Raw genomic sequence first — 25,194 nt, 5'->3', positions numbered from 1 at the left:
GTAACCTTGTAAAAGTTGAAGGACAGGATATTTTTCTAGCATTTTTAAAATATATTAACGTTCTCAAGGTTCGATTGTTATATAAGATATAAGACATGTTACCATCGCGCCCCAGAGAAGGCAACGGGAAACCACTCTGGGTACTAACCTTCCCTAGTACACACCTTGGCGTATTATTAATCTGCGCCGGGTGTCGCCGACGTCAGTAATCTGATATGGCACAAAGAAGAAGAAGATTGCCAAATTATAGCTTGATGGTTTATGGCAGTTGAAGATGGGCAATAAGGAAAATAGGAAAGAATACAATATAACATATCACTACTTTGAGCACTGTATGACTTGTCATTGGAATCACATATTGCAATTCCCTTTCATGATCACTGTCTAAAATTTTTTCTGCACTTAGATTGACTTCACTTTCATCTTGTGTAGTAGTTTTTGGCATTTTGCATTTTTTCTTCCAAATGATCTTAAAGAATGCAAGGCATATCTTATAGTAGGATAAACCTATAAAAATATCATACTTGCAATTAAAAGTTGTATGGTTAATTTTTACTACTGATTTAATCTATTCCTGTAGTAAAAAATACAAAAACACAAACATAATAACTATTACTTTATAATTTATCAATTATCTATAATACAAAATAAATGTTGACTTTTATTCAAAAATAAATTTTTCTAATTCTTAATGTTTACTAACAAATGTAGGGAAAGAAAAGTAAAAATAATACGAAAAAATGAAAGAATTACTTATATATTTTACATACATTCACCATAACACAAGCAGCACAATACGTAATGAGAATGGGTTATACATATTTCTTCTAAGGAAAAAAAAAACCATTGTTTTCTGAAACCATAACACTCTTTACTTCAGTTTTGTTTAGTGCACTCATCCTTTCAAAAGTATACTTACCCTTTGGACTGATCCATGCACTTGGAATCAGTAATGCACATAAGAAAAATATGCTGTCCTGAGGACAGGGTTGTGTCTGACAAAAGGTTAACAAAGCTTTGATTTTTTTTTCTAAAGAAATAGGAATACCGATAATAATAAATCTTTCTTTTGTCATCATCAGTCATCAAAAATACAATGTAATCCAAACATTATTGTATTTTTGATTAGGGTGTGGACACACTTATTAGACAAAACTGTTTAAAGCATCTTTAGACAGTTTAAGGCAATTTGAAGACTGTGAGAGATAAAGGACTTTCCAGATTAAGATGACCCTATTTAATATTAAGGTCCATTTACACACAACAGTGATGTGTTGGCACAGTGCAGTGAATTTTTGCCTGTGTGAAATCGTTGACCTAGTTTTAAACCATCCTGTCCAGACTCGTCTGTCACAGTGTCATTCAGTGGCATGACCGTACCGTGAAAGTACATTTGACGGGAATGATATTTTCACTGATGGTAAATTTTGTTTTCTAATGGATGACGAACATTTAATTGAAATGGTGCATCAACACTCTGTTCTATTTGATTTATCTCATTTGAAATACATGAACATTGGGTACAAAATGAATATTTTCTCTGTTTTGTTTAATAACATATGAAATGTATGTTGGGACATTCAAAAATATTAAAAAAATATAGATTCATCATCTCAATATTTTATAAAGAGTATGAAACTTCCATTCTGTTGATATTTTTTGTCCATGCTTGATGTACCCACTTGTGGTGCTTTCTTGATTGCATTTCTTTTTCTTCATCCAAACGTATAGCTATCATAGCCAATTCATCCTCAGAAAAGTCCATGACCACTCACTGACAACATGGTCACGTCACTGTTGTGTGAATACTCGTCACTGTGACGACGAGCACAGCACAGTGATGAGTATTCACTGTCACCAAACGGTCACTGTTCTGGCATGTCACTGTTGTGTGTAAATGGACCCTTAAACATGCATGAAACAGTGGAAAATTTTACTAATGCAATTTTCTATGTCTATGTTTTGTCTAGTTTATTAAACCAGCCCACATAAAATGGAATGCAGTGCTGAAAAACATATTCTTTTAATTGAACTTATCTCCATATAATTTTAATGAGAAAAAGTATTGAAATAAAAGCATAGGTGAAAAATTGGGAGGAATTTTAATAAAAGTTTTTTCCAAATTGAATTTCCAACTAATCTTACTAAATTATAAAAACATAATATACGAGGGCTATTTTTTAAATTAGGTTTGTTTTTTAATAAGAAGAAAAATACTGTAAATATCATTAAAATATATTTTTTCCCATATTCTACATACTTTTATCTACATTTCTACATAATTTCTATTTTTGTTCAAACATTTGTCATACCGTTCAAAAATCTTTTTAATTCCGACTTCAAAGAAATCTGCTGCCTGCCACCAGAAGACATTAGGCCATGCTGCTTGTCTTGTATGGTACGGTGGAGTTTTCTAACATCACACAATAAGCATCAGAATTGATTGTGCCTCTTGGCATAAAATCCACTAACAAAGTCCCTTTCCTGTCCCAAAAGACAGTTACCATGATTTTTCCTGCTGAAATTGAATAACAGATTGTATCTTACAGTCAGTGGGCGACTCAATTTTCTTAAACATTATAAACTTCTACAGTTCAGCACACAGACAGACCATATGGTTGCAAATGGCATCTAAACATGTGCAAAGCATGCTGAAAGCAGATGCTCATGTGCTCTGCTGCAATCGCGCGTCATTCTCACTCTCATTCACAAACGGACCTTATTTAAAAAATAGCCTTCTTACAAGGATGGTTTTTTCAAGCTCTGGTGGTCCATAAAACAAAGACAAGTGTAAATAACAAAATGAATTTATTACCAAAAGTTAGGTACAAACATGGTTACTTTTTGACATAATCACCATGAAGATTGAGGTATTTGTCATATTTGTGGATGATGGCCTTAACAACATTGTTTTGAAGATTGTCAATTATGCCCTGCTAACCATGTTTTCAGTTCAGGAAAGAAGTGAAAGTCTTCACACATTAAAAAGTTCCAAGCTGGGTAGAAGTCTGAAAGGTGGAAGTCTTCACCGCCTTTAAACACCCAGCATATAGCCTCAATTTAGTTTCAAGCAACTTCAACCTCTTTCCTGAACAGAAAAAGTGGCTAGGAGGACAGAGGTTTGAGACTAATGATGATCTTCAAAATAATGTTAGGGCCCATCTCAAGTCATTGGCAGCAACATTCTGTGACAAGGAGATGGAAAAGCTTGTCCACAGATATGACAAATACCTCAATCTTCACAGTGATTATGTTGAAAAGTAACCATATTTGTTTCTAACTTTTGGTAATAAATTCATTTTGTTATTTACACTTGTCTTTTTTTTTTTATGGACCATCAGAGTTAAAAAAACAGCCTACGTACAATGGTGCCTCAAATTTCAAATTTAATTTATTTCAGGGGACCAAAATTGATCTCTGAATTGTTCAAAATCCAAATTAGTTTTCTGCATTAGATAATGGAAAGTGAATTAATCCCTTCCCAGTCTCTAAACATTACCAACTTCAATAAATTAGAACATATACAGTATTTATATATTTATTTATTGTTTAATAAAATGGAATTTGCATTTCCTATACTTTAGTGAGGAGTGGTGGTGATAGTTTCTTAAGGTCACTAAACACCTGCTTGGCTATGCTATCACCAGCCAATTGCTTCTCATTTATTTACACTAGAAGTTTTTTCTATCTCCTCAGTAACATGTGATCTTGCTTATTCCTTTTTAAAATATATGAAGCATGTGGATATAACATTTATAAATTGAAAAACCTCAAAGCAACAATTTTTTTTATTTAAAAATACAGAAACAGTCAAAATAATCCTTGGAAAGAAGCTTTTAATACTGTATTTAGATAACAATTTTTACAAAAACTTTTATTTTTAAATTGCATATTTCTTTTAGTTTTTATTATTCTAACTGAAAAGTGAAACTTTATTTCTTGTTTAATTATTTTATTGTATTCTTTGAGTTAAGTTGCAGTATTCAAAAAGGCTTTATTACACTGTAAACAACAAACATGTTTTACTTTTTTTCTTGCTTGCTTAGAACCTTCTAAATTTATCTTTTCATAACAAAAAAACAAATCTTAAATGCAGCTATTCTTTCTTTGGAATATTTAAATGATGAAATGTATGAAGATGCAAAACTTGCACAAAAAACAGAGGGAGAGAGATGACAGGAAATGTGATGTAACACATGATACACCACTTTTTTATAACATGGAAATGCTTATCACAGTTTATTTACACCTGCAATATATCACAAATTAATTTTCATTAAAAATATACTTTGTCAAAAGCATATCACAGCAGACAACAAAAATTGTATAGTGTATGAAAGGGTTAAGAATGGTGCACACAGTTGACTTCTTCGGAATTTTAAATATGACCACCAGATCGAATACCACGTCCTACTTTTGTGCTTTGTGATAAGTTCCTTTTTCACTTCAATCTTGGATTCTGCAGCATTCTCTTACACTTCATTGCTTTCACATACTTCTTGGATGCTATATTTAATAAGGTTTATACATATATATATATCCAAACACTGCCAAAAAAAAAGGAACTGAATATATAATCTTTTCATGAGAGCAAGAGAATTTAGGTTCATAACAGAGAACATTTATGCAGTGAGTGCACTTTAAGCATAGAAGCATCTCAACAAATCCATACTACTTCACTTGTGCAATAAAAAAGTTTAAATAGAATGCATGTTGTCATTGTCAAAAAGTTTAATATCTGATGGCAATAAGTCTTAATCAGTATTTCTTAAGCAGGTATAGACCATTCTATTTGTACCTAGATGTGAATTAAGTCAGTGAAATTGAACTGAAATAAAATTTTAATTTCTTTTAAAGCTATTATTGTCAATTTTGGAGAAACAATAATTGCACTAATCATTTTTTAAGTGAATACAGTTTATTTTATTTGAAATGCTTTATTTAGAATTAAAGATATTTATTAAGTATGTATCTAAATTTAGGCACAAAATTAAATTAAAATCTTCTATTCAAAATAAATTTTCNAGAAATTTTTTAAATTAAAAAGCCAAGTAATATTTTAAAGGCTTCATTGATTTTGTAATTTGATTTTCAGTTTATAATATAACAATCCACAATCAATGGTCTATTACTAATGGTTAATTTATAAATAATATAAATGTTTGATGTGATGCAAAAGATAATTTCATTAAAGTATTTTTTTTTTATTATATAAAATGCTTGTGATTGAATTTACGGAATCAAACTTTTTATTTGACAATAATGCCAACAAATCTTGAATTTCACTTATCAAGACAGGTTAATATAAACAGTTGTCATTTATCCATTTTACTGACTTTATAATGAGATTAATGTTTATTTTCTAAATGTTTTCAAGATTATACAATTCAGAAAAAAGAAGTTTCTGAAAAAGAGATTTAATGCATTATATTTTAATACAAATATATTTTAAAGGATGATTAAATGGAAGTTGACTGTAGGGAGGATAAACACTGACTCCAGCAATTTGCATTTTTCACTAGATGTCCTCTTCTGTTTAAAAACAAAACTATTTTATCTAGGTGGTTTGAATCATTCTTGCATATTGTCAGCAGTAAAGATTGAAAGCAATAGGAAAAGCAAATGTTTCTGTTGCATTTCAAATTGAAATTTCAAAGCCATACGGGAGCCCAGTATAAGTTTTAATCCATTCTCAAGTGAAAAACGCATGATAATTTGGAGAAACTCATAAATGTAATCGATGGACAGAGTGGATTCAACTGCTAAGAATTGTCAAAAAAGTTTTCCAATTGTCTGTCCAGCTTTACATGAACAAGTTATGCTGCCAATTTTATAAGCTTTTTCCTTAAAGTTTAAAATGCAGGTAATTTTTACAGGATATATGTCAAAACTGATGTTTGAACATAAAGATCACAAATATGTATAGAACAATCTCACTCATTTGTTTCAATAATACCATATAAAATGGTGTCCCACTATCAATAATTATTATTGCTAGTGTAATCATAGTAGTAATCATTTTATGTACTATGATATATGCTGCTTGTAGCTGTTTATGGAGATACTTTACAGAATAATAATAACCTATAAAATATCTTGATAAACAACTACAAACAGCTTATATCATTATATCTGATAGTCAACATAAAATTAATCCTATATTACTATGTGAGATTGAGGCTGTGTGACTCTGGTCATATTTTAGGATGGAAATATTTTATTTTGTTTAAAGATTGTTAAGATCATTTTAACATCAAGATTCCTGACATCAGTTAGGAAAGAAAAGAAAAATTGCATCCCAACTCACGATCTTTTGAAAATTATACCAATCCGAGTGGCTTATGAATTTAGGATGGATTTGAAATCTTTCATGGATAAGAAAATAGAACTAGTCTGGAAACATCTTTATCATATATAAACATATTTATTTAAATTCAATAATATAAATGCTTTCAAAAAAATTATAAATATAAATACAACACAAATGTTAAACAATCTCTAAAATATCAAGGGTCTTATCGAATAAATCTGCTATAAGTGTATTTTTCCTTAGCTATTTTATTGACATATCAAATTTATCTAAAATTGAAGAGAGAGAGTTTACAGGTTTGAGAAAATGCAATAACTCATTTCTTCTGAGTCATTGACGGGATTGGCTACATTTTCCTGTATTTGACGGAAAAACTCCTTTTTTATTCAGATACCAACTTTCTTTGAAGTTGTTTTCAAATTCAGTTTTCTGGGCATTGGTGTTGATCCTATTTATAGGATATTCGTCCGACCAATCATTTTGGGCTATTCAAGTCATCTGAGGAGAGAAGTAACAAGGAACTTCCTTGTGGAGTTGATATCAAAATCAGCATCTCTCGTCAAGAACTTCCTCAAAAATCGAAAGAGAGTTTGTTTGTGACTAACATAAATGTTAGTCACAAACAAACAAACTTTGTTAAACATTTAATTGTTTAACGAAATTTTAAAATTTTCTATTCAACCTAAAATATTGGCCCGTAGATTCTCACACTATATAGTTACAAGCAACCCAGATAAAGTAGCCATTTTGTAAAAATACTGCTCCCTGTATAGTTCATGAAAAATGTGAATAGCCTACAAGTAAAGGTCTGTTGTGAACTGTATGCTTCAGTCTTTGTGGAACTTTTTCATCAATGTGGACTTTTAATTGTTTTTTAAAATATTTTTATATTAAAATAAATTATTTTTTTAATTCAATATTAAGTGTAAATTTTACATTTAAAATGTTATTTTTCTGTTAATTTTGTTTGAAGTATATATCTTCCACTATGGCTTTCATTTATTGAGATATTGAGTTGGTAGCATAATCATGAATTGTATGAACAGCACAGTATTTGAAAGCCAAAATCCAATTATTGAGGGAGCATGAAGAATATAAGTGTCAGCAATCATTGGTCAAAGGATCAAAGTTTTTATTCTGAAAGAATTGTTATAAGATTGCATTGTTTAACTAGAAGATAAAAAAGTCTCTAAAAATTATATTTATACATTCAAACAGATAGCATAAGTCTGGTTTCCTCCCATGTCTTAATGAATTTGAAACCATTCTGACATTTAATATCAGTATCATATTCAGCTATTTTTTATCACTCACTATATTATTTTAGATCAGTTTAAACAGATTTCATCAAACTGGTGTACACACTTTTCATTTTGTACTATTTACTGCTTAAATTTATTAATATAATCTTGTCCTGTGATTTATCTATTTCCAAATTTTTAGTTAAAATGCAAGTCGTTAAAAGATTCATAATGAATCTTGGTATTAATTTTTGGTTGCATTAGAACTATTAAATAAAAAATTTCTCTTTAAACAGTGTTGAATAGGGATACATTAATTATGATCGCTCAATACTTTGAGTAATGAAAGCATTTTCCCATACTATAATTATTAAGGTGGTTAAGTAAATGCTTGTCACTAACAACATCAGTGATATGGTAGATCAAAATCAAAGCTTAACTATCAAAAACAATTATTTTATTTTAATAGCACACAAATATTATCATATTTATGATGATATTTGTGTGCTATTAGTGTATTTGTGTTAACATGTATTATAGATGAAAAATTTTTCTAAGTTTAGTAGTGTGACAGAAATATGATTTAAGAGCTTTTCCTAGACTTTGTAATATATGTAATATGATGCCATAAATATTACACAATGCAGGACAAATTAATACTTTACAAATGTTTCATTTCTTAGGCAACTTTTGTATACTTACTGATTTTATGAGTATATGTTTTGTATGTAGTGAATGTTTGTTTTGATCGATAGATCTATGATAAATATGATTTTGTTTTGTTTGTTAATGAGTGTGATATCTGATATATTGTAATAAATTTTTTAAATTTGTAAATAAAATTTTTGTAATATATTTTATATGTATTGTTTTCTAATGTAGTCTGTGGTGTGTATTTACAGTATGTTATCTGAGTATGTAATTTGTTTGGGTGCAAGCTTTTGATTTATTGGGAGGGATCTGAGAAGGTATGACTGCACTGCCAATGGCTAGTTTGATGGGTAGAGTGGATGGGCCCATAAATGCTTTACAGTGGCTGGCTTTTTATATACAGTCAACCCCCCATAACACTGCTGATATTCTGTTTTATATGAATTCCATGTTGTATGAGTCACTTANTTTTTTTTTTATGGACCATCAGAGTTAAAAAAACAGCCTACGTACAATGGTGCCTCAAATTTCAAATTTAATTTATTTCAGGGGACCAAAATTGATCTCTGAATTGTTCAAAATCCAAATTAGTTTTCTGCATTAGATAATGGAAAGTGAATTAATCCCTTCCCAGTCTCTAAACATTACCAACTTCAATAAATTAGAACATATACAGTATTTATATATTTATTTATTGTTTAATAAAATGGAATTTGCATTTCCTATACTTTAGTGAGGAGTGGTGGTGATAGTTTCTTAAGGTCACTAAACACCTGCTTGGCTATGCTATCACCAGCCAATTGCTTCTCATTTATTTACACTAGAAGTTTTTTCTATCTCCTCAGTAACATGTGATCTTGCTTATTCCTTTTTAAAATATATGAAGCATGTGGATATAACATTTATAAATTGAAAAACCTCAAAGCAACAATTTTTTTTATTTAAAAATACAGAAACAGTCAAAATAATCCTTGGAAAGAAGCTTTTAATACTGTATTTAGATAACAATTTTTACAAAAACTTTTATTTTTAAATTGCATATTTCTTTTAGTTTTTATTATTCTAACTGAAAAGTGAAACTTTATTTCTTGTTTAATTATTTTATTGTATTCTTTGAGTTAAGTTGCAGTATTCAAAAAGGCTTTATTACACTGTAAACAACAAACATGTTTTACTTTTTTTCTTGCTTGCTTAGAACCTTCTAAATTTATCTTTTCATAACAAAAAAACAAATCTTAAATGCAGCTATTCTTTCTTTGGAATATTTAAATGATGAAATGTATGAAGATGCAAAACTTGCACAAAAAACAGAGGGAGAGAGATGACAGGAAATGTGATGTAACACATGATACACCACTTTTTTATAACATGGAAATGCTTATCACAGTTTATTTACACCTGCAATATATCACAAATTAATTTTCATTAAAAATATACTTTGTCAAAAGCATATCACAGCAGACAACAAAAATTGTATAGTGTATGAAAGGGTTAAGAATGGTGCACACAGTTGACTTCTTCGGAATTTTAAATATGACCACCAGATCGAATACCACGTCCTACTTTTGTGCTTTGTGATAAGTTCCTTTTTCACTTCAATCTTGGATTCTGCAGCATTCTCTTACACTTCATTGCTTTCACATACTTCTTGGATGCTATATTTAATAAGGTTTATACATATATATATATCCAAACACTGCCAAAAAAAAAGGAACTGAATATATAATCTTTTCATGAGAGCAAGAGAATTTAGGTTCATAACAGAGAACATTTATGCAGTGAGTGCACTTTAAGCATAGAAGCATCTCAACAAATCCATACTACTTCACTTGTGCAATAAAAAAGTTTAAATAGAATGCATGTTGTCATTGTCAAAAAGTTTAATATCTGATGGCAATAAGTCTTAATCAGTATTTCTTAAGCAGGTATAGACCATTCTATTTGTACCTAGATGTGAATTAAGTCAGTGAAATTGAACTGAAATAAAATTTTAATTTCTTTTAAAGCTATTATTGTCAATTTTGGAGAAACAATAATTGCACTAATCATTTTTTAAGTGAATACAGTTTATTTTATTTGAAATGCTTTATTTAGAATTAAAGATATTTATTAAGTATGTATCTAAATTTAGGCACAAAATTAAATTAAAATCTTCTATTCAAAATAAATTTTCAATGATATTTTTAAAAATCTTTTATTTATTATTCTAGTACAATAAGATTTATAAAAGTTAGTATTCTTGGAGAAGAGCATTAATATCAAATAAATAAAATTTGTAAATTTTATATTTTTCTTATCTTGAATATGTAGCATATAAAAGTTTCTTTTTCCTTTAGAGAAGTGCTCAATATTTGTATAAAGAACTGCCAGTTCGCATTGCACATAGGGTTTCTGGTTTTCGCAGCTTGCCATTTATTGTTGGTTGCAATCCAACAATTCTTGCTGTGGTATGTATTTACTAATTAATATTGACTTGATATTCATAAATTTTTCAATTTTTAAAATTTATATTTATTTTTCAGCATGAACTTTATATCAGAGCCTTTTACATGTTGACTGAATTTCCTCCAGTAAGTTTAAATTATTTGTTAATTTTCATAATTTTTAAATTTATAGTACTTTAATGGAATTAGTATTTACAGTATATATTTTTATTTTTTATATCTGACTACAAAATAATTCAATTTTTTTTTTCATTAATTTATATAATTAAAAATTAGTAAAACAAAAATTGCAATGAAATCTCATTATAACAAACTTTTAGATTTTTCTCAATCAAACTATATTATTATGGTTCCCTTCCTTAGAGGAATTACAGGAAGGAACTAATGACAAAATGTTTTAGTTGTACAAATATATTTATAATGAACTTTCAGTGTAATGTTCCTTTTTTTTTTCTTGGTCCAACTATAATAAAATTCTTGCTATTTTAATGTTGCTAGAACAACCTTGTTACAATTTTTCCCCCTTCTTCTTTGCTATTGTCTTCCAACTGGTAAAAAATTATACAAGGGAGAGAGAGGGATGAGCTTGGAAGCAGCTAACAAGTTGCAAGTGTACTAATCTCAATACATTATCATAGACCTAGGTTTAAGAGCAACTTTTTATGCTGCTGCTGTTTTGTTATTAATGATAGTCATTACTTAAAACATGAGGGTAAGAGTTGTATGGGATTGTTTAAATTGCAAGGAAACTGTATTGTATATAAAAGAAAAGAAAGTTAAAAAGAACTACAAATACATATAGATTTGTCTGAAGAGCATGTATGTTGGTTTTACAAGTATTAAAATTGGCTATTGTGTCTACATGTTTAATTGAATTTCCTGAAGCATATATCTTGGTTATCTTTGTCAACATTGTCCAGTTGTGAAACAGTATTGTAGATAATTTCTAAATCTGTTAAGTTTGTATTTATTTTTCTCATCTCTTCAATGAATAATTTTCATTGTTTTTATCTACTGTTTCATTAAGAACTAGAAATCTTACAAAAATTAGCAAATTTAATATGACATTTTTCATATTGTCACTATTTAATATCTGTTACTCATTAATTTGTTATAATTAAACAGAATTAACAATAAATTTTGTGATTTTGAACTTGTAGTAAAATAAATAAAATTGGTCAATTAGTAAAATAAATAAAATCAGATTAAATAGAATTAAAGTTAATAAAAATTGATATAAAATACAGCCATTATTAACATTAAAATAGCTTTAATATAACCGTATATTTCTATACATAAAAGAATATTTTTTTTATTTATGAAATATATTTAGAAATTTTTTTTGTTTTCATTGTATAATAAATTATTACCAATTTTGATACATTTAAAATTAACTAAATTTTTTGTTTAATGCTAAAAACTATGATTTTATTTATTTTAATGTCATGATTATTGTCTTATAAATATATTTTACATTTATGAAGTTACACATTTATAATAATGCTGCAGCTTTAAACATTTTACTTGTAATTTTAACTTAGTTTCAGTAATAATTATATGTTCTAAATTTTTTTCCTAATGTAAAACTTTCTATTTATTTATAGCTTTTATTATATGGCTGTAATAAAACTTTTACCAATTTTGTACTTTTGGCTAAATTAATTCATAGATTCATTATGTAGACAAAATTNATTCTCTAATTTTTTATATAATTCTTTAATTCTTTGTTTCAAGAGTAATTTTATTGGCATCTTCTCCACTTCAAGAACTTCAAATCAACAAACTGAATTTCTCAATGTGATTGTACTATAAACTATTTTTATATCAGGGTTAAGAAACTTTAACTGATGCCAAACAGTGTACTATATTAAAAAATTATATTTTATTATAGTTATTTTAAATTAAAAGAAATTTTATAATCACTTTTACTCAAAATATTTTAATGTAATAAAATTTAATAAATAATTACTAAATCTTCAGGCTTGTTGATAATTATGCTTGTAGTTCAAAACATTTATAAACAAATAAATGTTTATGTGTAGTAAGTTTTCTGTTTACCTTTAAACATATTCTAGTCACTAAGTTTATAAATAAACCCAAGTATTTCAACCAGTAAACAAGTATTTTAACTTCCAAGGTTTGTTTTATTTTGGTTTCTTTATAAGTTTTTAAACATTTTTTAGAAGATTTAGCATACTGTTATTATTATTTTATTTGTAATAAATATTGCAATTATTTTTTTGTTAGTGAATTTTTTCATTTTTAAGTTTTCTATCTCATTTAATATTTGAAGTTGTATTCTTATTTACTTCTAATCTCAGTTTAATTTTTAAAAATGAAAATATTCAACTAATATAATTTAACATTCATTTCAAAGTATGTTTCTTAACTTCTGTTATTTCTTATTTCTTTCTAGAAATAATTATTAACCAAAAAAATAAATTAAGAATAAATGACTTAATAAATAATAAATGACTTAATTTATTTTTAATTGAAAATATATTCATAACTTTTAATTCTTTTAATTTTGTGTCATGTATTCATTATTTTCTGCTATTTATTTCTGATAAACTTGAAATAAAAATAAATGTTATCATTTTTCTTTTCTGATTCTGGTGGTTTTTAGTAACAAAATGATAATTTTTTTCCTCATTCTTCACTATGAAAATAAAATTTTTTTCATATATGATTTATGGAAAATAAGTTGTATACTCTAAACAGGGCTGTGGAGTCGCGTAAAAATCTACCGACTTCGATTCCGTTTCCTATACATAACAAGTTGGTAAGTAAAAGGGAGTCAGAGTCGGCAGATTTTTTGACGACTCCGACTCAGGCTAAAACACCAAAACTCCACGACTCCGACTCCACAGCCCTGCTCTTAAAAATTAAAAATAATTTGTAATTGTTACATTTTGTGTGCATTTTTTAACCCCTTTTTTTATGAAGACAACCAGAAGTAAAATTTCAAAATTTTGCTATATAGGTATTAACTTTTCTAAATGTCATTGGATATTTGAGAAGACTTAAAAGCTGATAGTATTTATAGTGCAATATTCTCTGTTTTTTTTCTATTTTTGCAATTTTACCTTTCTTTAAAAAAAATTTCAAGCGTAGAGAGAATTAAATATGAGATTTATAGTCATAATAATTATAAATTCAATATTTAATAATTGTATGATTGTCATGTGATAGTATGTGACATCAAAGATTTTGTTGCCTACTAAGATCATTAGTGACATAACTCTGAAAATGTTTTGAGATAATTGTTCCCATAATTCGAAAGTCTTTCATTCCTACTTATCTGTTTGAGTTATTCAATTAATCTTGCATTAGGTCACCTACTTGAATGTGTTCTAGCAGGTTAATTTTATTTTCCTGGCTGTTATGTATACATAACATGGGAAAGTATTGGAATTGTGTTAAATTTGATCCTCTGAGATCTACCGACGTTTTGAGACCTAAATCCAAAAACGTCAAAAAGACAAAGAAATTCCATGTGTATTCATTGGCATCTTCTTTGCTTAATATCTCAGGATTGGGTAAAGATTAAGTAATGAAATTTTGCATGGGGGCATGTATATGAGAGGCATTGATGCTATTAAATTTTGGTGGTTAAAAGCCTAGGGAGTAGGGAGATAAAGGGGGTTGTGTATCTCCTGTAGTATTAGACTTAATGACTATTTTACTCATTATTATTAATTTATACCTTTTATAAACTCATTCCTACTTCAAAATTAAGCTTTTTGCCATTTTATAGTAATTAAAAATATAAAGTTTTTATAACAAAATTTCATAACAGATGGTGCCATACATAATTTATTTATTTTGCTTAATAATATAAAAGTTCTTTTCTTTTAATAAACTCATAACAGCCAAGAAACTTATGTAATTCTCATTGTTGGATTTTTCTTATCTTTCAAGTTAGTATGTAATTTTTAAATTCAGTTATGTCAGTTTAGCATAAAAATTTAAATAAGTTTTAAGATTTTGTATTAATAATGACATGGCATATATTTGGCATATATTTTACTGTAAATGATTGGGAGTCTCATGGTGCATATAACTCAAAATTGGCAATTTCAGAGTTATGTCACACTAATATTCTCTACACCCACAACTGCCATAGATGATCAGGCTAAATTTGGATATAATGATTATAAATTAGAAATGAATTTGGCACAAGAGTGAGGCATTAGGCGCCATCTCATATTAAAATTAATAATTATAATATGTAATTAATTAATTTAGATTAAACTGGAAGAAAAGAATTGGCCCAAAGCAGGACTCGAACCCATAACTCCCGCTTACCATTGCGGACACATTGCCGGTTACACTGCCTGGACCTTCGGTCCGATCTCCTCTTCCGGTATATATAAGTTTAAGATATAACCATCGACAGTTATTATGGTGCCGACTGGGGACACAATTGCAAATAAAACATCCGCTCAAGGCACTCAGTCAGCCATCGCAACCCCAGCAAGGTATAGACAGTGCCATAACTAGGCAGGTGCAACAGGTGCACCCACACAGGGCCCACTTGAAAGGGGAGCTCAAAATGCATGTATTTGTTTTATTTTCCTAAACCTAATTAATTAAGGAGCCTAATTGAAAATTCTTGCACAGGGCACAGGGATGGCTAGTTACGGCACTGGGTATAGATATACAAATATACACCAATCAAAACTCGTTGTTGGTGTATATTTGCTTAATATTGGGTTTTGATTGGTGTGTATATTTGTACTAATATTCTCAGCAGATGATATAATAATATAGCTGTCTGGTTGGTGTAACATGCACTTTCTATCTTTCTCTGGAAAACTTAAAAATATCACCAACCATTTTTCCAGTTTTAAATTTTTTTGCCACTTAAATTTATTTATTGCCACCAATTTTACTTAGTAATTAATGCAGATGTTAGTAGCCTTATCAATTTGGCATCTGGAAAGCAAAAGTAACATGTTAAGCTGTCACTTACAAGTTAGCAATAAAAATAATTTCTGAATAATTTTTAGTGAATATTCTGAATAACACATTTGATCACAATGTTTAAATAGTATTTCACAGGTTCTGTCATGTCAAAACTTTTGTATTAGTCTACTGAAAAAAGGTCAAAGTGAAAAAAGTCATCCCAAAAACTTCCCCAAATTTTCTGTCTGTGTTGATAAAAAAAATCCTCAATCTGGAAACAGGTCTGGCAGCATTGCAGAAAAGTGCCTTTGGTTCTCAATGCCACTTCCAACTTTTCTGCTCAAACTTGCTGTGTGATGTCATGAAATTGTTAGATGTATTGTGCATGGGACTCCCAAGGCAAGGGAGCTGCTTTTTTTTTCTGAAATATGCTTTGTGATTCAATTTCAAGCTGAATATCAAAATAAGTGGACTTGGGGATTTATTGCCATTTGCTATTGCCAGTATTATATTTTTATCACCACTTTAATAAAAGTGTTGCCAAGTATTGATTTTGGCACTATGCAGTGACCTTTGTATTTTATTTTTATTTTTAATTTTATTTAGTGTACAGTTAAATATGGTGAATGCATGAGTTATGATAAATTTTGGTCTAAAAGTTTTTGTTTTAGATATTTTTCTATGTATATGTTACCGCTAAAGCTCGAAATCCGTTAATGTGTGCATTACCTAGCTAATCTGCAGATTAACTAGGGTGATCGTTAAAGCTGCGAAAATTATTCCATTTCTCAAATTACCTAGGTAATCTGCAGATTAACTAGGGTGATCCGTTAAAGCTGCGAAAATTATTCCATTTCTCAAATTACCTAGGTAATGTTCAGATTATCTAGGTAATCTGCAAATTACCTACTAGGCACTCAGTAAAGTGAAAATAAGATTTTTGCTGGAACAACAGCAACGTTTCTGTACGCTTAAATTAACATAATGTTATTTATTTAATTTTCAATATCTAAAGAATCAAGTTAATACAATCAACAAATTAGTTGATTGAATCAATCATCAATCAATTAAAAAAACTTTAATACAAAAATCAAACGGTTTAAAATATTACTACAATTAGGGAAATGAATTTGCAAAACATATGATAAAATTGTACTTACTTATTAGTGCAATCTAAAGATTGGTGACACTTTGAATTACGTAGCAATTGGTTTTTGCGACAAGCACGCCTATTTGTGGTACATTTAGATTTGCAGTCACATTTTCTGAAACCCTGCCCAGTACCAAGGGATTGTTTTATTGCTGTTTGACGTAAAGATATTTCTACAGCAGGGACATCCATCTTCTTTCGTTAAAAATCTCTCTTTGCAAACACTGAATTCAGATTTTGCATACAATTGTTTTAAAATACCTGTTTTAGTATCAAGTTTATAAAAGCCATCCTCTGTTTTACTAAGAACCACAGCTAAAATTGAACGTGCATCAGTTTTTGCTCTGTCTTCTTCGGGTACTTTAATTCTCACAGCGAAACCTTCATCGACGTTTGGGTGCTTTGCATTAGAAACTGCTAACATTTTCTTTGCTTGCTTTTCTAAACATTTCTTGGCTTCATCACGCTGTATTTTCTGATCCATATTCTTTTTACAGATGATGCACAATACATTCTTACCATACCCTTCCTCTTTAGGATCTACTTCACCACAAACTGCGTGAACAAACATATTACACGATTTACACTTGTGAGCACTTGATGCTGCTTTTGAGCAAACAATACAGACTATGTCTTGTATAGTGCTCTTTACAGGCTCCGTACGAAACTGTGATGGCGATTCTGCTGAAGTTGAGAGTAACTCAGTGATGACTTCTTCAACTTGCAGAGGCGATTCCTTGGAGGTGCAGGGTAACTGAATATTCTTCGTGACTGCATCATCAATCAACGGTATAGAAGGCAGTTTAAGATTACTATCGGTAAATTCTTGTATTTCTATAGGTGATTCTGTAGAAGCGGGGGATAACGGAATGTCCTCTTGAGTAAGATTTGACTGTGATCTCATAATCACAGTCTCTTGTGAATCTTCTAATTTTTCAAGGTCTTCTTCAGTTTTTATCGAATGTCAAACAATTCTCCGGCATGGACAAACTTTTTCAAACCTTTCTCGCGCATCTGACAACGGCTCAATGAGTTTTTCACAGCCTCGTACAGTCAACACATCACACCTTTGAATTATTTGATAATCTCGAGATGATTCTTTCTTCTTGGAAACTTTTATTTGCTTTACATCTTCAATTATGGAATCATACTTTGGTTTGTTATTAAAACACTACGTATTATATTTTAAATCTTCGCTAAAGAGGTTTGCGAAGAATCTTTTCTTGATTTTACTCACCAATTCGGTGCTTGCTTGCATTCTAGGATTTAAATTTATCTACGTAAAAAGAAGGAGTGGGGAAAGGAAGTGAAAGAAACAAACTTTTGAACTTTAACGATACGGAAGCCGTTAATGTGCAGATTACCTAGATACTCTGCAAATTACCTAGGTAATTTGAGAAATTGAACAATTTTCGCAGCTTTAACGGATCACCCTAGTTAATCTGCAGATTAGCTAGGTAATGTACACATTAACGGATTTCGAGCTTCAGCGGTAACATATACACAAAATATGTTATCCTGTGTTAGTTAGTCTTTATTACTTAGTAATAGAAATGAGTTATAATTATCACTTCCTGATAGTTAATATAAATATATGAAATAATTTTATTCTTACAAAAAGAAAAGATTTGATTTAATAAAAGAATGATAGACAATTTGATACATTTAGAACTAAAAATGCAGAGTTGTCTGTTGATATTAGGTAAATGTGATAATTCAGAATTGGTCTGAAATATAGACACTATATGTCTGTGTAATATATGTAATAGACAAAGACATATCTATATTTAACTAATAGACAGCTGAATGGTCAAGCAATCAAGATGGCAGCGTATTGCTTTGGGGACCCAAAGTCGAATCCAGAAAGGTTGAAAAAGCCCCAGGAATTTTTTAGGTGGAGGTCTGTCCAGATATGTCAGGTCCTGTCCCTCACCATCTAGCCATCACATTGTGGGCCTGATTGAATCCATAATGGACTTGCTAAGAGAAGCCCTTTTAGTGCCCACAGGGTGGAAACAGTTTTTTAAAAAATTTAACTAATAAGGAAGTTTTTAAAATTAACATATACACTAATAAAAATAAAGTTAATGTAAAAATTTTTCATTAGTAAATAAATTTATTAAAAATTTTTCCAGGTTGTTACAATATGAATTATAAATAAGCATTTTTATAGATTATCATTTCTACTATATTTAGTCTCAGTAGGTTTAGAATAAGTACCCATCTAAAACAGTCGTAAATGATTGGGCTATATTTTGGATAAATAATTATAAATTGGAAATGAATTTGGCACTAGAGTGAGGCGTTAGACATCATCTCTTATTAAAATTAATACATTAATATTTAATTAAATAATTCAGAATAAACTGGAAAAAAGAATTGGCCCGAAGCGGGACTCGAACCCACAACTCCTGCTTACCCTGCGGATGTGTTGCCAGTTACGCTATTCTAAATTATTTAATTACATACTAATTATTAATTTTAATAAGAGATGGCACCTAACACCTCACTCTAGTACCAAATTCATTTCTAATTTATAATTATTTATCCAAAATATAGTTCGATCATTTATGGCTGTTGTAGATGTATTAGCTTAAGGTATCAGGTTTCATTGGTCATGTATATTTATAAGAAACCCAAAAAGATTTTTAAAAACTTTTCAGTTATTTTTATAATAATTGTGCATTTTAATTTTTTGTATTGGTTTTCTACTTCAAATTTTGGAAATGTTAATTTAAAACAGTTTAATATGTACTAAAACATTAATATAGCAAACAGAAAACATTCTAATATAAAAATTGTCATAAAAACTAGGGTTTTTATCAGTAACTAACTAATGGTTTACTATTTCATCCATTAGCAACAGGCAAAAACCTAGTAATTAGTATCAGATGCCAGTGACTGATATGAAAATTGATTATAAATATTTATTTTTATATTGAATACTTTAATTTCAGATAAAAGAATTTGATGCTGAGAAAAGATATGTAGAAATGCTAAGAGGGTTGTTGGAAGACCATAAAGATGTTGTAACTCAGCTTGCATCTGGATTTCGAGAATGTCGAAAACATATACAGGTGAATAACTTCAATGAATTGAAGGGTTGGGTGTAGAAGATGGTGCCATAATGAAAGTTTAGAGAGAAAGGAAAAACATGTTAAAGTAAAACTAGAAAACTTCATAATCAGAATAAAGTACAGTACATGTTATAGCTAAAAAGTATATATAATATTTAAATTGAAATACATTGCTGTTTGGCTATTAGCATGCATTATAATGTTGTAATGGAAATGGCACTGTCTCTTACACTTGAAACCTTCAATTAGAAACTTATTCATGAGCTTAATGTTCAAATTATATTGTCATTTAATAAAAGCCTAATTTTTGTTTATTTAAATTTGAATTTATGTTGTTTAAAAGTAAGTGTTTCTAAATTTTTCAGAATCATTAAGCAATTTTAAATGAAATTTATTATCTAAAATATTCTACAGAATGAAGATTTGATAAGAAATTTCTTAGATAGAACATTAACTTCGAGGTTGGGAATTCGGATGCTAGCTGAACATCAGATAGCTATGCATGATGAAAAAGTAAGTTTAGAAAGAAGAAATGATCACATTTATAAATTTATTTTAACCTTTTGACAGATTTAAGTAATTTTATTTTTCAGGCAAATCACGTTGGAATAATTAATATAGCTTTAAAACCAAAAGAGTTAATTGAAAGTTGGGCAGACTTTGTTAGGTAATGTATACGTTTGAGATTATCATTGCACCATCCTTTTTTATATAATATTTTTGCAAATATTCAGAAATATTTGTTTATTTTTGTCTATAATAAGTGTTAATGATGTAAACTTTTTAGTAATCTCTGTTGAATGTTAATCATGTTTTATAAATTAAATAATAAATATTTCTGAATCTTGCAAAATGCATGCTTTTTAATTAAGAATAGTGTGTTAATTCAATTTTTTCCCCTTTATTTTTGGATTATCAACTTAATAGTAATTGTCAGATTAGATTAAAAATAGCTTTTTTTCCCTTCTAAAACAAATTTTAGTTTTTGCAAATTTCAAAAATCCTAGACAGGTATATATTTTCAGGTCGCGAGATAATTTAGCATCCAAGCTGCCCAGTAGCAGCTGTTTTTAATGTTCAGACTTTATATCTTCAGCAAGAAGAAAATATACTATTTACTAATCATTTCTTCCTGAAACTCTTTCTTTACAGATAAGGTGAGTAAAAGTTCCAGGCCTGGGGATTTACAGCTTTTCCAGATGAAGTGAGAGCAGCTATGTGATTAACCCTCTACAGCCCAGGCCTGCTTGGTGTGGCAGCCTTGTAGTTCCCTGGAGATTTTGCATTTTTACAGAATTTTGTCATTTTTTTTTTATTTCAGCTATTATATTCTGTTTTCCCAGTTTTATATTCTTTAGTCCTGAAATAACTAGTTTTTCTTATTTTCCTTATTTCATTATTTTCAGATTTGTAACATTACTGTTTTGTATACAAAATTACATTACTTGCATGCTTTGTTTTAAAGCTTATAAAATCATATTTTTATTACTTTTGTATGAGTTTATGGTACAAATTTAACTTATTATTTCACATTTGCTTCTTTTATTAATTTTTCTGAACTTCACTAATGATGATTTTTTTAATCTCAGTACTTTGTATTATTTTTCTTGCTTCTCAATTTTATCCATTTAAGTAGCTGAAAATGAATCTGTAATATTACCAATTACTGAATTAATTTACAATAATTATCTCTTGAATTTTTAATTATTGTAGAATTCGTTTTAATAGAACAAAATAGTATTATAACATGAATAGTTTTGAAGTTGTTTTATGAAATGTATGAATGTAATTTTGATTTTATTTAAAATTTGTCTTCATTACAAATTTAGATAATGAAAGTGTAGATTGTATTTATGTATACAATTCAGTAAATTGTACTAGAGCAAATTTTTGCATTATTTTTATCTTTAATATGATAAATTTGAATAAAATTCATAAAATTGAGAAGTCAAGCGGTTTTACAGTCTCATATAGTATTTTATTTTATAAACAGTGAAAAACCATTTTATTAAAGATCCTTCAATTATTTAAAGGAAAATATTGTTAAATGTTCATCTTCTTGAAAAGCAATACATTTTTTCTTTTACAAATTTTAAAATATTTTAAAAAATGAACAACTGAAGTTAATGCATACAAAGAATTCAAATATACTGAACAAATTATTTATTTAAATATGACTTTACTTTTTTATAATGGTCTAGTTTAAAAATTTTAAGCATTGTTACCAACTCTTATTTATAAAGCAATCAAGGATTAACAGTAGGTGGTAAACATTTTTTTGCAAATTCTTTCATATGCTTAAACTTAATGCTTATTATTGTGAAATATCTGTCTGTTGTGCAAATAATCTATTTTTGAAATGCTTAATATCTATTTTTGTGCAAATAATCTAATTTTGAAATGCTTTTCATTTCCCAAAATGCATTCTTAATTGCCTCTTTAAGTTCATATAAAATTGACTGCAGAGTAAGTTTGATTTCAACTGATACACAGGATGAAGAATATACATAATATTATTTTTTCTTATAAATTTTTTTCAGATGCTTCCTGGCCAAGCAAGATTTATATGAATTTTAATTTTGTAATTTGTATTTGTGCTAGCATACTTACTAATTGAAAAATTTTTTCTAGTAGCTTAGACCTGTTACAAACATTTAATCATTGCAGAAAATGATATCAACAATATAAAATTATTAAAAATATAATTTCTTCTGAAATTTTTGGAAAATTTAGCAATTTCTGTTTTTCACTTAGTTTTTATCTTTAAAAATTCTGATAATTATCAAAATTAAACTGAATTTTAATAACTAAGTATGATAGTACATTATTTTTCAGATGTTCTTCTGACTTTAACTCAAATATTTACTGTTAACAATTGTAATTTTTAGTACTTTAATAATTTTATTTCTGTAGCTTGAGCTCAGAAATAAAACCTGTGAACATGATATATTTTATAAATTTTTCTTTTGCAGACAAATTGCAATGCATAAATACAATAAAGCACCTCCGATCAAAGTTAATGGTCATCTTGGAGCTACTTTTCCTTATATTCAAACTCCTCTTGATTACATACTACCAGAACTACTAAAAAATGCTGTCAGGTAAAATCTATTGAGTTTTGAAATTTGTTTGAATTGAGATGCTTTTACAGAAATAAATAAATGAATTTGTAGAAATGAATAAAAATATACATTTTTAATTTACAGAGCAACAATTGAAAACAATTTGGATACACCAGAACAAAGTTTACCTCCAATAACTATAACAATTGCCAACAATGATGTGGATTTTATAATAAGGTATATTTTATCTTGATTCTTATTTCCTATTAAAGCTAATATGTTAAATTTCTATCATAATCGACCAAACTCATTACAATTTTAATTTCTTAAAGTTGAAATTTGACAAAATCAGCTATTACCATACAATAGTCACAGCAAATAAATGTCAGATTCATGTAATAAATTATTTATATTCAATTTATGCCATATATAATTAGAAAGAAAATCACAGAACTCCACTAACAGTTCTTACAACTTTTAAACAGTTTAAAATATGCCTTTGAATATTTTTTTATATATCAATATTTTATTGAACAAGAAAACAAAATTTTAAAGATATAAAAATTTAATATATTCTAAATTTCATTTAATACTTAACTAATTAGGAAAGTAACCTTTTGATAGCAGGATTATCTACTAAGATGGCTTTATAATATCAAGGGACTAATGTATCTGTAGTTATTTTCAGATGGCATATGAAAATTACAATCCAAGTTATGTGAATATAACCTAAATATAGTCCCAGATAATATAATATATTTTATGGGAGTTATTGACTTATGCAATAATAGAAACATCAAAAGATAAAATACTAATTAAATGAAATAAAATGGAATTTGCTTATTGCAAGGGTCTCCAACCTACAGTCCCTGAAGTATGTTCATAGTCTGGCATAGCTTGTTTTCATCACATTTTATTGCTAACATTCAGACTAGTTCAAAACATACAAATAAACATCTCCAAACCTGATATCCAATATAGTAACACACCAACCGAATGCTGGAAATCAATCGGGATATTTTAATGCTAATTACTAAATAAATTACCTAATCAATTTGGCACTAGAGGTTGTCGATACTCTCGACGCATACCAATTTGACCCACTAGAGGGACCTACCCAATAACCAAACAAAAGGTTTTATGACCCTTTGTCTTAACCTGTTCCTTTGTTAGAACTACTGACTGTCGACACGTGCGGACGTTCGTCCTACTGCTATGTAAAGACTTTTGTACATTAATTCATATATTAAAGGAAGATACCTTAACCAGTTTAATATGTTTTCATCTGAGTGTCTCTCCACTGATTCTGAATTAACCACAGGTTATGGGCCCAGACACTAACACTACAAGGTAACTGAACTGAACAACTAGATCTTCGTTCAACTAGTTCTACATCTTGGTTCGTATCTTTTGCCTTTTATTATTTGGTCTATCGATCCTCGCATTCGCAATGATGAATTCATTCAAAATCGAGTTATTAAATCGAGAAAATTACGATACTTGGAGTCTTCAAGCTGAAGCCTTACTCGAAAGAGATGGCGTGTGGGAATACGCTAACGGAGCGGTACTTTGTCCCACCATAATCGCCAGTAATCCCGAGTCTCGATTAGAACACGATGCCTGGACAAAAAACGACCGTAAAGCAAGATCGAGTCTGATATTAATGTTAAGTCCGCCCGAGCTAAAACATATACGAAACTGCAGCACATCGAAAGAAATTTGGGACAAACTCAAATCGATTTACCAGTCTCAAGGACCAGCGAAGAAGGCCTCCTTAATAAAGACCTTAATTCTCACGAAACTACATGAAGGAGGAGATCTGCACGATCACATCGCCAAATTCCTGGACACTGCTGATAAGCTAGCCGATTTGGGAATCATAGTGAACGAGGAACTTCTCTCAGTGTTGTTGCTATACAGCTTACCCAACAGTTTCAATACATTTCGCACTGCGATAGAAACGAGAGACGACCTTCCGAAGCTCGAAACCCTAAAAGTTAAGATCTTTGAGGAATACGAAGGACGATCTTCCCGCGAATCGCAAAATAATGATGCGCTTACCGTCCGTTATCAAGGATCGAAACTGCGATGTAATTTTTGCAAAAAACCTGGCCACAGAGAACGAGATTGTCGTAAAAAGAAGAAACAAGAAAATCAACCGAGATCCAGCAAACCCGACAGCGGAACCTTTTTTACACGTGAGTCTACTTTTCACACTGGAATGCCATGTGATGCTTGGTGTCTCGACAGCGGAGCCACATCCCACATGTGTTCTGACCAAAGAAAATTTTCAGACTTGAGAACTACTCCTAACACAAAATTGGATCTCGCTAATGACCAAACCATATCCA

The 25,194-nt window shown here is 29.1% G+C and overlaps 1 protein-coding gene across 2 annotated transcripts in view; it reads left to right on the top strand.

Annotated features, from left to right (window-relative positions):
- Positions 1–25,194, top strand: part of LOC111620430 (3-methyl-2-oxobutanoate dehydrogenase [lipoamide] kinase, mitochondrial-like) — a 58,738-nt gene that overhangs the window by 23,534 nt on the left and 10,010 nt on the right. For both annotated transcript variants that reach the window (XM_023362352.1, XM_023362351.1), the window contains exons 3-9: positions 10,539–10,649; positions 10,725–10,772; positions 19,662–19,781; positions 20,196–20,294; positions 20,375–20,448; positions 22,754–22,882; positions 22,988–23,080. In XM_023362352.1, the coding sequence (XP_023218120.1) occupies positions 10,539–10,649; positions 10,725–10,772; positions 19,662–19,781; positions 20,196–20,294; positions 20,375–20,448; positions 22,754–22,882; positions 22,988–23,080 (674 nt within the window). The remainder of the gene's footprint in view (positions 1–10,538; positions 10,650–10,724; positions 10,773–19,661; positions 19,782–20,195; positions 20,295–20,374; positions 20,449–22,753; positions 22,883–22,987; positions 23,081–25,194) is intronic.

The sequence above is a fragment of the Centruroides sculpturatus genome, unplaced genomic scaffold (assembly GCF_000671375.1).
Source record: "Centruroides sculpturatus isolate CEXI.00-Female unplaced genomic scaffold, Cexi_2.0 scaffold143, whole genome shotgun sequence".
In the NCBI taxonomy this organism is placed as follows: Eukaryota; Metazoa; Arthropoda; class Arachnida; order Scorpiones; family Buthidae; genus Centruroides; species Centruroides sculpturatus.
The sequence above is the reverse complement of the archived record's forward strand: the minus strand, read 5'-3'. Positions and strand labels throughout refer to the sequence as shown.